Source organism: Dipodomys spectabilis, unplaced genomic scaffold (assembly GCF_019054845.1).
Source record: "Dipodomys spectabilis isolate Male_0828 unplaced genomic scaffold, ASM1905484v1 ptg000119l, whole genome shotgun sequence".
Taxonomy (NCBI): domain Eukaryota; kingdom Metazoa; phylum Chordata; class Mammalia; order Rodentia; family Heteromyidae; genus Dipodomys; species Dipodomys spectabilis.
Window position 1 is genome coordinate 1349085 of NW_024870796.1, and position 15534 is coordinate 1364618.

Sequence of the window (15534 nt, forward strand, 5' to 3'; positions counted from 1 at the left end):
CAGAGACATAGGGACTTTGTGCATGACCCACCACTGAGTACTGGCTTTCTGTCCCGGCTGATTGTACTCACATTGAAACTAGGAAATAGTATCATTTTTCTTTTGGTGTGTGTGTGTGTGTGGGTCCATTTGTGGGGCCTGAACTCTGGGCCTGAGCGCTCTCCCTCAGCTCTTCAGCTCAAGGCTAGCGCTCTACCACATGAGCCACAGCGCAACTTCTGGCTTTTTTCTTTTTGCTTATGTGGTGCTGAGGAATCGAACCCAGGGCCTCAGGCATGCAAGGCAAGCGCTCTACCACTGAGCCACCTTCCCAGCCCCATGGAATCATTTTTCTACCATCTGTACCTGTTACCTCTCAGTACAAATACTGTAGGGACAGGGTGAGATAATTGGATCTGATTGCTGTCAACATGTAGACCTTGTAATAGTGATAACTCAGAAGGAAAAATGCCCCTTGACATCTTATCACTGCTCATTAGCTCTGCTTCTGCTATGTGACAATTTGAAGTCCAGAATATTAACATCCACCAGTCAAGACAATTCCTTGTCTTGATGACAAGTTCAACCAATCCAACTCCCAATTCACAATGTATATTGCCCTTGTTTACCATTTTCCATCAGAATTGTCCATGTTATCTACTGTGGCTTGGGTAGTGAACCCAGGTTTAAAAAATAATAATAACAATAATAATAACAACAACAACAATTTCAAACCTTCAGATTTTTTCTTTAATTTCACTACTTTAATTCTCTTAGTTGTGGTCACTTTATTGTACCCATAATTGGTACATGTGTATCTGTATATATATGTACATATATGTACCTACATATTGCTTTCGGTGGATTGTGAGGCTTGAACTCAGGGCCTGGATGCTGACCCTGGGATCTTTTGCTCAAGGCTAGTGCCCTACCACTTTAAGCCACAGTACCACTGGTTTTCTGGTGGTTAATCAGAGATGAAAATCTCATAAGCTTTCATCTCCAGGCTCTCTTCAAACTGCAGTCTTCAGATCTCAGCCTCCTGAGGAGCTAAGATTACAGGCATGAGCCACTAGCATCAAGGTCTATAATAGGATGTACCATAATAGGTACATCCTCTAACCCACCTCTAAATCACAGTCTTTGGCTTGACCTGCCCGCTGCCAAGAAGGGTTACATCCTAGTCCTTAACTTTGTGGAAATGGCATGAATTGCTCATTATCAGTCAGTAAATCCCTGTTATACTTAAGAAAACAAATCCAGCTACATCAGATATTGACTTCTTCCAAGCTCCATAGAGAGGGAGAAATCTACCCATAGCAATTTACGGATATTTTGATAGCAGACCATCAGCTGTGGGCTATGTGACACATGTCAGTGGTAGGGAAAGCGTCTATCAAAACCCCCCAAAGGTTCTTTTTTCTAACAAAAATAGAAAATCCAGAGTCAAACTGTTCAGGATGATCCTAGGCCTCTTGATGCATCTTTGCCACTTGGTCAAAATTTCAATAATGGTAACTAATAGAAAAACAGCATAAAGAAAAAGAAGCCCTGAATTTAGTTTAGACCTCTAACACTTGTTGGCTCTGTAAATCACCTGCCAATATATAATTTCTTCTTTTATAATTTAATATACAAAATAACAGAATTCCTGATGACATTTCCACACAACCATACAATGTTCATTGATCCTAACTCTCTCCCTCCATCTGACCCCTCATTCCAATAGTACTACATTGAAGCTCATGTGTCTTACTTTGTAATTTATGGATCTAGATTCTGCATATAAGAGAAAAGATAAAGCATTTGTCTTTCTGAGTCTGGTTTATGTTACTTGACATGATGATCTCCAGTTCCATATATTTATCGGTAAATGATATAATTTCATTTTTCTTAGTTACTAAATAATCCTCCTTGAATGATTCCATAAATTGATTATTATGATTTGCGTAGCAAGAAACATGAATGTGCAGGTATCTCCATTGTACGCTGACTTATTTCACGTCTGCTCAGGAGAAGTATGGCAGGATCACTAAGTTCTATACTTAGTGTTGAGGAACTTCCATGTTGATTTCCATAGTGGTTGCGCTCATTTCTATTCCACTAACAGTGATTGAGAGTTGCTTTATCCCCATATTCTCATAATTACTTGATTTTTTAAATGAAAGCCATGCCAACTAGGGTGAGGCAGAATCATAGTGCTTTGTCAATCCATGCATTCTGAATTATTTAGTGAAATATCAAGCCAAAATTGTTAAAGAAAATGTGGTATAAGAAATTACTTATCGGGCTGGGAATGTGGCTTAGTGGTAGCCACTGAGTTCAATTCCTCAGTACTACATAAACAGTTCAGGAAGCCCTGAGTTCAATTCCTCAGTACTACATAAATAGAAAAAGCTGGAAGTGTCGCTCTGGCTCAAGTGGCTCAAGTGCTCTAGGTTTGAGCACAGGGACAGAGCCCAGGCCCTTAGTTCAAGCCCTAGGACCAGCAAAAAGAAAGAAAAAAGTTACCTATCCATGCAACTCTGCAAATAAGACTAGAGTGGATTAAAAAAACAACAACAACACATATTCATTAGTAATTTCTACTGGAATTAATTAAGCTTTCTTTCTATAAAATTACAAAATAAGATAATCCAGTTTTATTTAATTCCCAATCAAGGTGTAATTTTCTCTAAATTATTTGTTCTCATGCTAGTATGTGAACTTACTGTATGATGATGATACTTTCTTCTCCACAGACATGGAGGGGAACAATCAGACTACAGTCACAGAATTCCTCCTCCTAGGATTCTTTGGACAGTCAGATCGAGAAGAGGTTGTCTTTGGGGTGTTCCTGTGGACGTACCTGGTCACTCTCATTGGGAACCTTCTCATCATCTTGGCCATCAGCTGTGACCCTCACCTCCACACACCCATGTACTTCTTCTTGGCCAACCTCTCCAGTGTCGACATCTGCTTTTCATCAGTCACCGTCCCCAAGATGCTAGTGAATCACTTGGTGGGTAGCAGGTCCATCTCCTATGTGGGGTGCATGACCCAGATGTATTTCTTCATCACTTTTGGCAACATGGATGGCTTCCTCTTGAGTGCAATGGCCTACGACCGCTATGTGGCCATCTGTCGCCCACTGCACTACTCCTTGATCATGAGGCCCAGACTCTGTGTCCTGCTGGTGGCCATATCATGGGTTATCACAAACATGCACGCTCTCTTACACACTCTTCTGATGATCCGGCTTACCTTTTGTTCAGACAACACAGTGCACCACTTCTTTTGTGATCCCTACCCTTTACTGAAGCTCTCCTGTTCTGATACCTTCATCAATGACATGGCAGCTTTCACTGTGGGAGGGGTGATCTTTCTAACACCATTCACCTGCATCGTGGTCTCCTATGCTTACATCTTCTCTAACGTGCTGAGAGTGCCATCTGCCCGTGGCATAAGGAAAGCCCTGTCCACCTGTGGGTCTCACCTCACTGTGGTGTCCCTCTTCTATGGGGCCATCCTGGGAGTCTATATGCATCCTTCGTCCTCCTTCTCAGTGGCGGACATGGTGGCCACTGTCCTCTTCACAGTGATGACACCCCTGGTCAATCCCTTCATCTACAGCCTGAGGAATCGTGACATAAAAGCAGCCCTAAGGAAGATAATTCTCAGATCCCATAATTAGAAAAAAAAAAAGTAGCAGAAAGGGCTCCAGCACATTTCATTCTCTTTGAAAACTGAAGCCTAGAGAGGTATAAAATTCTCCTATGAGTATTCCTTTAATTAGTGATATGAGGTTGTGATCATGCTTTTAGATTTGAGCCGGACAATTGTCTGTAGTCATGAAACTGACTATTCCTTCTTCTTTGTCATGTAATATATGCAAAAAATTATTTCTTCAAATTCAGCTCAGCCTATGATGTCATGTGCAAGTTGCTATAGTATTCAAAAGTGATGGACACAGTAGACTAGTTCCCCTTAGGGTGGCCAGGAAACAGAGAGAGAGAGAGAGAGAGAGAGAGAGAGAGAGACAGAGACAGAGACAGAGAGAGAGAGAGGGAAGGAGAGGGAGAGGGAGAGGGAGAGGGAGAGAGTTTGCCAGTGGGCTTCCTTCCTCTTGTCCTTTTCTTTCATGGCAAGCCTTTTCCCCTTCATTAATCCTTTCTGGAAACATCCTCACAGACACATCTATAACTGTCTTTTATTAACCTCCTAGATGTTTTTCGTTTCAATCACATTGATAATCAAGATTAACCATCACAGAACTGGAAAAAAATCATCACCTGAGATATCTAGAAGCAGGAAACAGGGTGCGGCAGTCTTCAGTGGAGACTTGTGGTGACCTGTCACTCTAAGTTGATCTTGAGTTTAAATCATACACACTGGACAGATGCCAGTGGCTCATGCCTGTAATCTCAGCTACTCAGGAGGTTTAGATCTGAGATCATGGTTCAAAGCCAGCCCTAGCAGGAAAGTCTCTGAGACTCTTATCTCCAATTAACTATCAGAAAACCAGAAGTGATGCTGTGACCTAAAGTGGTAGAGCACTATCCTTAGTGACAAAGCTCAGAGACAGAGCCCAAGTCCTGAGTTCAAGCTCCACGACAAAAAAAGTTGTATGCACTATAAACAGACAGACACAAATGTTAGATTAGTGAGATTTCTGCTAGTGTGGTGACACACACCTGTAATCCCAGCTCCTCAAGTAGAAGAATCAGAAATATATTGAATCAAGGCCATATTGGGTAAAGTTATGAAGACCTTCTCTCAGAAATAAAATACAAACCAAAAGGGTAGAGATATGGTTCTGATAATCAGCTTATGATGAATGAAGCTCTAAGTTCAATCTTCAGTGAAAAGAAAAGACGAAAAAAGAAGGAAGGAAGGAAAGAAGGAAGGAAGGAAGGAAGGAATGGAGGGAGGGAGGGAGGGAGGGAGGGAGGGAGGGAGGGAGGGAGGGAAAAGAGATAAAGTTGGGTGGAGGGAGCTGACTTTTAGGCTAAACATAGGAAACTGCAGGCCAGGAAAAGAAAGTCTGGAAGCCTCTGGATTGTATCTTTGAATCTATTCCAGAGATCAATGCTGAGGACATTGTCAGTTAGCTTCAGTTAACAACACAATTCACACTTCCCAGAAAGAAAGGGCATCATAACATTGCTTGGCATAACTTGTGTCAGAAATGAGGAAATCTCAGCCAGTCCCAGAGTTAGAACAAATCTTATGTATTTGACTTCCAAATTCTCTCACCAGACCAGCATGAGACGTTTTTATCATGAGGTTGTCCAGCTATAGCTAGTAGACATCTTGATGGCTTCCCTTTAAGTTCAGTCCAAGATGTAGTGATTCATGTCAGATGAATGACATCAGACCTCCAGTGGTTTTATGGAGACCAGGAATGTATCTTAATTTTACAGTGAACAAGGGGATTAGGGATCCTGGTTTCATTACTTTGGCTGAGCCTAGCATGGACCACTCTTCATTTGTGGTACTCGCCTCTTCACCATGCATCAGGTAGCTTTCCAACATCTGTTTGAAGGGCTAAAGTACTTGAGGCAGTGACCATTTGTTGCTTGTTTCAGAGCAGAGCAACACGTGGTGCTAAACCACCTGGTTGTGTGCCTTTATAAGACCTACAAATCCTTTGCTCAGGGCTCTCCTCCTAGGCTCCGCTGTGTTGGAGTGTAGGACGAGGCCGGAGCTGCAGCTCATCTAAATAAAACCTTAAAACAGCTGTAAAGTCTGATCCTTGGTGGTCTTCTTGGTGGGGGTCCTGCGATCTGGGCACAACATCTTGTCATTCCAACCAATTCCAGAAATACGTATTTGGAATATCAGGGGATATGTGAGCTCTGTTCCCAATTAAGATCTGTGTTCTTCACCTCACTCCTTGTTCTTTGATGAGAGAAACTGAGACAAGGAATATTTAGACAGACTATGGCCAGCCTCTTCTGTACATTCAGATCTATGGAGGCCCCAGACCAATAGGGACTTCAACCAGCCTTTAAAATTCCCAGCACTGCTTTGATGAATGGCAAATTAATTAATTAATACATAAAATTCCCAACCAGGCCAGATGTAGTGATTCTGGCCTATAATTCCAGCTATTCAGAAGGCAGAGATTAAAGGACTATAGTTCATATCCAGCCCTGGCAAAGAGTTAGTGAGACCCCTCTTCCCCTCCCACCTCACACCCCCACACCGTCGCAACCAACAAGCTGGATAGGATGGTGTATGTCTGTAATCCCAACAACACAGGAAGTGTAGGTAGGACTGCAATCCAAGGCTGGCCCTGGATAAATAGTGCAACAGCCTATCTGAAAATTAATAAAGCAAAAAAAAAAAACAAAAAGAGTGTAGCTGGAAGGCACGGCTGAAACTCTAGCAAGCATGAAGCCCTAAGTTCAAACCCCAGGGTAAATAAGGAGATTGATGTGTATGTAGACAGACAGACAGACAGACAGACGGACAGACAGACAGACAGACAGACAGACAGACAGACAGATAGATAGATAGATAGATAGAGAATTCCCAACAGGAAAAACTCCTATCTGTGCCTTACAATATGAACACTACTTCCTTGTTCCCTGGAGAAGCTGATTCATTTGTGATCTGCAGAACACAGAGGAACTCCCTTGTGAGCTGCCTGTAATAAGAAGCTGTGGGGGTTTCCTCTGTGGTGGGGATATTAAAACCCCTACATTCAAGGAGGGAAAGGACATTCCAGCCAGAGGATAAGAAGACAGATTGAGCTTCCAGATCCCCAGGTATTGTGCTGTGTCACACCAGAGAACAGAGAGAGGAGAGAGCTGGACAGGACAATTATGGCTATGTGGTCCTTTCCTGAACTTGTCCATTTTTTGCTCTAATTGTCCATGGATGATTGTACTTGCCTCCCCACCCAGGTCCCTGTATGGATGCCAAAACGTAAGCCAGGTGACACATAGGGAAATCTTTCTACATTAGCCAGTTAAAGACTTTTAGACATTATTCAGGGATGACCAGAGTAATGTTTCATTAGTTATACAATATTATAGAGAATAGTTTATAGATTGTAGTGATTCAATAAAGAGCAGGTGGCGCACACCAGCAACCAGTTCGGTGGTCCTGTGGGGTCCACACACACAGATGAATGTGGGTCCCAGTGTCCCCAAAGCAGGACTTTGTGTTCCTCACAGTGACTCTGTTGTTTGTGTCAAACAACCCAGCATGAGTCTACAAAATGACTTTAGGGTCGTCTAAGTCCCCATCCATAGAGTTCTTTGTGTGTGCATGGGGAGGGGAGCTGGGACTTGAACTCTGGGCCTGGGTGCTGTCCCTGAGCTTTTGTGCTCAAGGCTAGCACTTGAACCACAGCTCCACTTTCAGCTTTTTGTGGTTAATTGGGGATAAGAGTCACATAGACTTTCTTGCCCCGGCTGGCTTCAAACCATGATCCTCAGATTTCAGCCTCCTGAGTAGTTACGATTGCAAGTGTGAGCCACCAGCACCCAGCAATGAAATATATTTATATGTTTATGTTACTGTCTGATATTCCCTAGGGTCGTCCCTGGTGTGGCACTGAGTCCTCGTGACTCTCCAATGTGTCTCAAGTCTGGGCCCTCCTCCCTGGCTTTCACCAGGCCAGCGGTGAGGCCCAGGAGTGTTTCGTGGGATTTAATGGTGATGCAGAGCAAAGTGTCTGCTCTGTGTGTTCTGATGGCTCCAAAGGAATAGAGAAAAAAAAATGAGACAAAAATCAACGCCTCAAGGTGGGGAGGGAAGGGATGGTAAGGGGAAAAACAAAGGAGGGGGTAACAATGCTCAATAGGAAATGGACGCATTACCTTACTCATGTAACTGTAACCCCTCTGTACAGTATCTTTACCATAAAAATATATATTTAAAAAATCAATGCCCCCAAAATCGATCTTGAGAAATCACATCTACAGCCAGGTGTAATGATGTACATTTGTGATCCAGCACTAAAGAAGGTTGAGGAGAATCTGAGTTCAAACACAGCCTGGGCTACCTAGTTAGCCCCTGTCTGCAAAACAGGTTGGGGAAAGGGGAAATGCCATATCTAACTGGGCACTGGTGGCTCGTGCCTGTAATCATATAGCAGCAACTCAGGAGACTGAAATCTAGAGAATCATGGTTCAGAGCCAGCCCGGGCGGAAAAGTCTGCTGGACTCCATTTCCAAACTAATCAGCAAAAAGCAAGGCTAAAGACAGATACTGGTGGCTCATGCCTGTAATCCTAGCTGTTTAGGAAACTAAGATCTAAGGATTGTGGTTCAAACCAGCCTACACAGTTAAGTCCTTGAGACTCTTATCTGCAATAAACTACAAGGGGAAAAAACATAAAGGGAGCTGTGGCTCAAGTGGTAGAGTGCTAGCTTTAAGCACAAAGGCTCAGGGGCAGCACCTAGGCCCTGAGTTCAAGCTCCAGGACCACTACAAAAATAGGAAGGCTGGAGGTATGGCTGGAGTGGTAAAGTACCAGCCAAGCAAAAATGCAAGCTCTGAGTTCAAACCTTGATACCAGAAAAAAAAATCACATTTAGTTTAAAATGTTGATTTAAAAAAAATCCTTCAAGGAAAATAGGTGAATAAATAACTCTGATTTATTTACTACATAAAGAATTCTCAAGTAAGGCAGAGAAATAGAAAGATTCAGGGCTGATTCTAATACTGACAGCCTCAAAGTTCCAAATAGGCTGACCATCCCTAATCAAAACCTCAGAAATCCAAATGCTAACCAAATCTGAAACTCTAACATAAATGCCACCGATGGAGAAATATCATACTGTGAGACTTTGTTTCCTGCCCAAAATTATTTAAAATATTGCATAAAATTAGTTCCAGAGTCTTTATGTGTATGTGTACACAAAAATCTAAATTAATTTTATATTCAGGTTTGGGTCTCACCTCCTCCCAAGATAGCCCTTTAGGTGTATGTAAATACCTGCAACTGGTCCCAATCGTTTTGGATAAGGGCATACAGCCTGTATTGGGTTCTCTGTTTAAAATGACAGAGGCAAATTGTTCTGCGTCGAAAACTCAAAGGCAGCTTTCTGTAACTAACCAAAGTCTGTCTGAGTTCTCCAGACCAGTTTTGAGGAAAAATTATTGAGTCTAGACTGCCTGGAGATGAGGAAATACAGTAACTAACTGCAGACTGAGCCTAGAAAGGTGACACGCGTGTGAATGCTTCCCCAGTGGCTCTAGGGACCTGGATAGAAGGTGACCAGCATGACAAAATCAGCTGACATGGGAGGATAATGAGGCAGCACAAGATGATAGAGATGTGTAGCTTGATAGAACCATTTCCGGGTGGCCAGGACATGAAAGAGGGGTGGAGCACCCATAATTCCCTTGAAGAGTACACCCCAGTGACCAGAAGACTTCCCGCTGGCCCCGCCCCTCCCTTAAAGGTACTCCTCTCTTGAGTAGCACCACACTACATACAAAGCCCTGAGCCCAAGGACCTAGGAAACAGTCCAGATCTAAGCTACAGCAGAGTCGGAAAATGGGGTCTGGCTTTCCCTCTACCCTCTATGGTGGCCACAGGCCCTGGGTGACATGAAGGTCACACGTCACCCTCCTCCAAGGCATCAGGGAGGAAATTCCTGCTGCCAGGTGACCTTGAACTTGCCCACATTGATACCAAGTCAACACTCAGACCTCTGCATGAAGTCACTCAGACACACACTTGATGCTTCGAGCTAGGCGAGTACTCTCCCACTGCACGCCCAACCTGTTTTATTTCTTCAGTGAACTTGGTCCCAACCACAAATTTCGTGTGCTAGGTCGTGGCTGTACTTTAGACTGATAGATTAGGGTGCGCAATGCCTTTGTGAACATTCCTTCTTTCATGTGACTTATTTCCTGAGCTTTTTCACTCAAGGATGATGGCTCTACCACTTGAGCCATACCTCTACTTCCAGCTTTTTGGTGGTTAATTGGAGATAAGAGTCTCACGGACTTTCCTGCTTGGGCTGACTTCAAACTATAGTCCTCCTGAGTAGCTAGGATTACAGGTGTGAGCCACTGGTGCTGGGATTCACTGCCTTATTCTTCATGGATGGGAAGAGAAAGAAGCTTTGTTCGCAGGAAGGAAAGGTACTCCCACAGTGAGCTGGTCAGGCAAAGCAGGAAACAGCCGCTGCTGTGCTTACCAGTGCCTGAACCCAGCTCAGTCTTGGAGAGATCTGCGCACAGAACTGAGAGCCACCATTAACAGGCTCCTGGTCTTTGTCCATTGCTGGTCACATGTCTTAGTGTAAGACTTGGGGAATGGCTGCCAACTCGTCACTCCAGGCTTTGCCTCCTCAAGTGTTGACTTATCTCCAGTTTGCTGTGGGTACCCTCACCTTACGATGATGACAGGCTGGCTGAAACCAGTTCAAGGATGCTGCCTTCAACTGAGTGTCCGGCTTCTTGAGTGTGAAGTACTAATGGCTTGAAGCGGGGCAGGCAGATGTCAATCAGGTCACATAGGGTTCAAAGTCCTTTGAAGGAATTGCCAGTCACTTGTCATACGCCTCCTTTACTTCATGTGAAAAGTAAGCATAATGGTAGTGTGTATTTTCTAAGGTGGACATTAGAGGGGATTAAAAAGTCTTCAGTATGACTTTACACATTAAGTACTCCATAAGCCGGGCACTGGTAGCTCATGCCTGTAATCCTCGCCACTTAGGAGGCTGAGATCTGAGATTCACAGTTCAAAGCCAGCCCAGACTGGCTTTTTGATTAGCCATCAAAAAGCTGGGGGTGTAGCTATGGCTCAAGTGGTAGAGTGAGTGCTAAGCCTTGAGCAAAAAACCCAGACCCTCAAGATGCAGTATCAGAAAATAATAATAATAATAATAAACAACTGTTCATTCATAGCACCACAGATGCATGTTGATCCAATTCTGAACATATAGTGAATCCAGGCTTGCTGTGTGGGGGTGAGGGCACCTGTCACCTCTTGAGCGGCTGTGGGATGTCCAGGGGGGATAAGAATGAGACCGGAGTCAGCGAGTTCCTCCTGCTGGGGATCACCAGGGACCCCGGCCAGCAACAAGTCCTCTTCTGGTTCTTCCTGTGCATGTACTTGGTCACAGTGGTTGGAAACACCCTCATCATCGTGGTCATCAGCTCCGACCCACGCCTCCACACCCCCATGTACTTCTTCCTTACCAACCTCTCCTTCGTCGACCTCTGCTTCACCACCAACCTAATCCCCAAGCTCCTGGCCAACCACGTGGCAGGAACGTGGACCATCACATACCCCCACTGCCTAACCCAGATGTATTTCCTCATCTCTTTTGCCAACGTGGACACCTTCCTGCTGGCTGCCATGGCGCTGGACCGCTACGTGGCCATCTGTAAGCCTCTGCAGTATTGCACCATCATCACACCCCGGCTCTGTGCAGGGCTGGTAGCCCTGGTGTGGGTGAGCTCTGGCCTCATCTCCTTGGTCCACACGCTCCTCATGAGCAGACTGACTTTCTGCTCCTCGGCCCGGGAGATCTCCCACTTCTACTGCGATGCTTACCTGCTCATGAAGATGGCCTGCTCAGACACACACGTCAACCAGTGTGTGTTCCTAGGGGCCGTGGTCCTGTTCGTGGCTCCCTGTGTGCTTATCGTGATCTCTTACGTCCAGATCGCCGGGGCTGTCCTCCGCATCCCATCAGCCACGGGGCGGTGGAAAGCCCTTTCCACATGCAGCTCCCACCTGTCTGTGGTTACGCTGTTCTATGGGACTGTCCTGGGCATCTACATACGGCCCCCCAACTCCTTCTCAGCGCAAGACACAGTGGCCACCATCATGTACACTGTGGTGACCCCCATGTTGAACCCCTTTATCTACAGCCTAAGGAATAAAGACATGAAAGAGGCAGTAAGAAGGCTCTTACACAGAGGCCCCAAATCTTCTTAGAGGGGGGGACAGCGCTGGGTTGGTGGCTACAGAGGAAGTAGAAAGCAATTCTGGCCACTCTTTCCATGCTACTGGCTCCCACACACTCATCCCTACCGCTCCGAGAAAGGGGAAATGAAGCCAGAAATTCAAAGAGAATTCTACTTTTATCAGAAGAGAGTAACTAGGAGAGATACTTGTATCTCTGGGAATCCTAATTATAGATGGTATATCCTCATTCTATTTGTTTAAACAAGACACGAGATTACATTTGTCTTCTGTAATGACAAGCTCAGAGTGTTCATTCCAAGTCTAGAAACGAGGCTCCTTCTAGATCTCTCCTTCTCCACCCTCAGGGTGAAGCTCCCAAGATGGCTACAAGGGCTCCAGCCATTTTATCCTATCTCCATTGAGGAGAGGAAAGGGCAAAGGAAACTTTTTTTGGGCTTTTCCAGCATCTTTTTCTTTTTCTTTTTTTTCTCCTGCCAGTCCTGGGGCTTGAACTCAAGGCCTATACACTGTCCCCGAGCTTCTTTTCTTCAAGGCTAGCACTCTACCACTTTGAGCCACAGCACCACTTCTGCCTTTTTCTATTTATGTGGTACTGAGTGCATGCTAGGCAAGCACTCTACCACTAAGCCACATTCCCAGCCCCCAACAGCTCTACTGGGCATCTCAATGGATACCAAGCAGCAACACAGGCTGGGAAAGGCCATTGCTAGTTTGGATTGCTGTTGGCGGTCTCTTTGTTTGTTAAGATTTGACTTCATCTCCACCTCCAAAGAACAAAAATTCTCTTAGAAAGGAACAAGAGGAAGTGGGTATTTGACGGACAAGACTGATTTTGTCACATCCATCCATGCACAGGCATGCTGTTACTTTTAGAAGAATAAAACTATTTTGTATGTTGATTCCCTCCCTTTAGACTGATGCTGTACTAGCAGAAAAATCACAGCTATATTCTCACACTTGTGAGGCTAAAATGAAATTCCTCTGAATAGGGTCGAGAAATATGAGGGAAAAATAATGAGGGGAAAAAAGGTTTTGTATCATTAACTTTTTGTTTTGTTTTGTTGGTCGTGGGGCTTGAACTCTGGACCTGGGCGCTGTCCCTGCACTCTTCAGCTCAAGGCGAGCACTCTACCACTTGAGCCACAGCACCACTTCTGGTTTTCTGAGTGGTTTATTGGAGATAAGAGTCTCGTGGACTTTCTTGCCTGGGCTGGCTTTGAACCATGATCCTCAGATCTCAGCCTCCTGAGTAGCCAGGATTACAGGCATGAGCCATGGGTGGCTGGCTAATGTATAACTTATTTATTTAAAAAAAATTTTTTTTAATTGATCTTGGGGCTTGAACTTGGCCTGAGCTGTCCCCTCAGCTCTTCAGCTCAAGGCAAGCACTCTACCACTTGAGCCACAGTGCCACTTAACTTTTTGTTTTAATACTGAGATTTGAAGTAAGGGCTTTGTGCTTGCTAGGCAGGTACTCTACCATCTGAGCCATGCTTCCAGCAATGAGACATTAATCATTGAGAATGTTTTAATTTTGAAGGGGAGTAGATTTCACTTGGGATTATTTTTTCTCTATAGGAATATCTATAGGAAAAACTCATACCCACTATAATATCAATACATATTGCTGTTATATTAGTATTAACACCATATTATAAGCATATTGATATGAAAACAAATCACTAAGCTATTCTAAATCAATCAAAGAAGCCATAAATAACCTAATAAAATATCAATATTATAGTCAAGTAGTAAATGTTTTCCTTAATATCTTTTATGCTATTACCACAGCTTAATTCAGGGCCTTGCACTTTTGCTCAGTTTTTCTGTTCAAGACCAGTGTTCTACCACTTAAGCCATACTTCCCATTTCTGGCTTTTGCTAGTTAATTGGAGATAAGAATCTCATGGATTTGTCTTCCTGGGCTTGCTCCAAACTTCAGTTTTCATGTCTCAGCCTCTTGTTTAGCTAGGATTACAGGTGTGAGTCACCAGCACCAGTAACAGTGCAAATATTTTATAACAGTTTTATGGGACACACATTTATAGGCTTAACACCAAACATGTTTTTTGTTTGTTTGTTTTCATTTTTTTTGCTGGTTGTAGGGCCTGAACTCTGGACACTGTCCCTCAGCTTTTCAGCTCAAGGCTAGTGCCCTACCACTTGAGCCACAGCACCACTTCCGGCTTTTTCTGATTATGTGGTGCTGAGGAATCGAACCCAGGGCCTCAGGTATGCAAGGCAAGCGCTCTACCACTGAGCCACCTTCCCAGCCTCAAACATGTTTTTATATGTTCCTGTATCAGGGTTTGAGTTCAGGGCCTAGGTACTGTCCCTTAGCTTTTTACTCAAGTGCTTTACTACTTGAGCCACAGCTCCACTTCCAGCTTTTTGCTGGTTAATTAAGAAGAAAAATCCCGCAGACTTTTCTGCCCAGGCTGGCTTTGAACTTTGATCCTTAAATCTCAGCCTCCTGAATAGCTAGGATTATAAGTGTGACCCACTGGCACCTAGTCAGACTTTTTTTTTTTTTTTTGCCAATCTTGAGGCTTGAACTCAGGGCCTGGGCACTGTCCCTGAGCTTCTTTTGCACAAGGCTAGCACTCTACCACTTGAGCCCACAGTGCCACTTCTGGCCTTTTTCATGTATGTGGTACTGAAGAATTGAACCCAGGGCTTCATGCATACTAGGCAAGCACTCTACCACTAAGCTACCTTCCCAGCCCAAACATTTTTTTAATGGACTGCATAAGACTTTATAGTAATCATGTCTTTTATTTTCTGTATCTTCTTATGCTTTTGAAGGGAGGGAGGGGAGCCGAGTGAGCAATCAAGCTCAGTCAGTGAGTTCAAATCCTGAAAAAATAAAAGTAGAAATTAAACTATTTTTTTACCCACACACACAGCCTATCTGTAGTAGTTCAGTAGGGCAGGTTGCCAAAAGACCAAAGAAACATCCAGAAGAAGGCATGTTAAACCTAAGATTTATTGAAACTTACTAACAGGGAAGCTACGGGAGAAAGGTTCAAGCAGTACCCACACCAACAAGGCTGCTGAAGGCCAGTGGGGTCACAGGCTGGACAAGTGGCATCTCTGCCCCTTGTGCCCGGCTGGGAGTGCCTTTCTGTGACACAATTTACCCTGAGGTTCACCGGGCCAAGAGCACCTATTGTGTTGATGGTGCGCCTGGACCTCCGCCATTACGACAGGGAGAGGTCCTGAAGGTTACACCGTAAGTAGAGATGTCACTAGCTTGCTCCTTGTATGACCAGCAACCCAAGGAACAGCTGGCATTCTGCATGCAACAGGACGTAGGATCAGGGTTCGCCCTCATTCTCAGTGTGTTTCAGTGGGAGTTAGAGACCCTCTAACAGAGGCCTGGTTGGAAGTCTTGGCCCATTTTCATAGCACCTTGACTTGGCTACACAGGAGGCTGAGATAGGAGGAGCCAGCCCAGGCAGGAAAAATCTATAAAACTCTTGTCTCCAATTTAACTGGCAAAAAGCTAGAAGTAGAGTTCAAATGGTAGAGTACCAGTCTTAAGGGAAAAAGCCAAGTGAGAGCTCAGGGCCCTGTACTAGCGCATGCACACGCACGCGCGCGCGCGCGCGCACACACACACACACACACACACACACACACACACACACACACACGACACTTCTACC

The 15534-nt window shown here is 44.5% G+C and overlaps 2 protein-coding genes across 2 annotated transcripts; both read left to right on the plus strand.

The window, feature by feature from the left end:
* The first annotated feature begins 2722 nt into the window (after positions 1 to 2722).
* LOC122115392 (olfactory receptor 1361-like) lies at positions 2723 to 3652 on the plus strand. The gene has a single exon (XM_042688833.1). The coding sequence runs from the start codon at positions 2723 to 2725 to the stop codon at positions 3650 to 3652; it is 930 nt and encodes a 309-aa protein (XP_042544767.1).
* Positions 3653 to 10933: 7281 nt separating this feature from the next.
* Positions 10934 to 11875, plus strand: LOC122115491 (olfactory receptor 1D2-like). The gene has a single exon (XM_042688991.1). It carries the CDS (start codon positions 10934 to 10936, stop codon positions 11873 to 11875), a length of 942 nt encoding a protein of 313 aa, XP_042544925.1.
* Positions 11876 to 15534: the final 3659 nt, after the last annotated feature.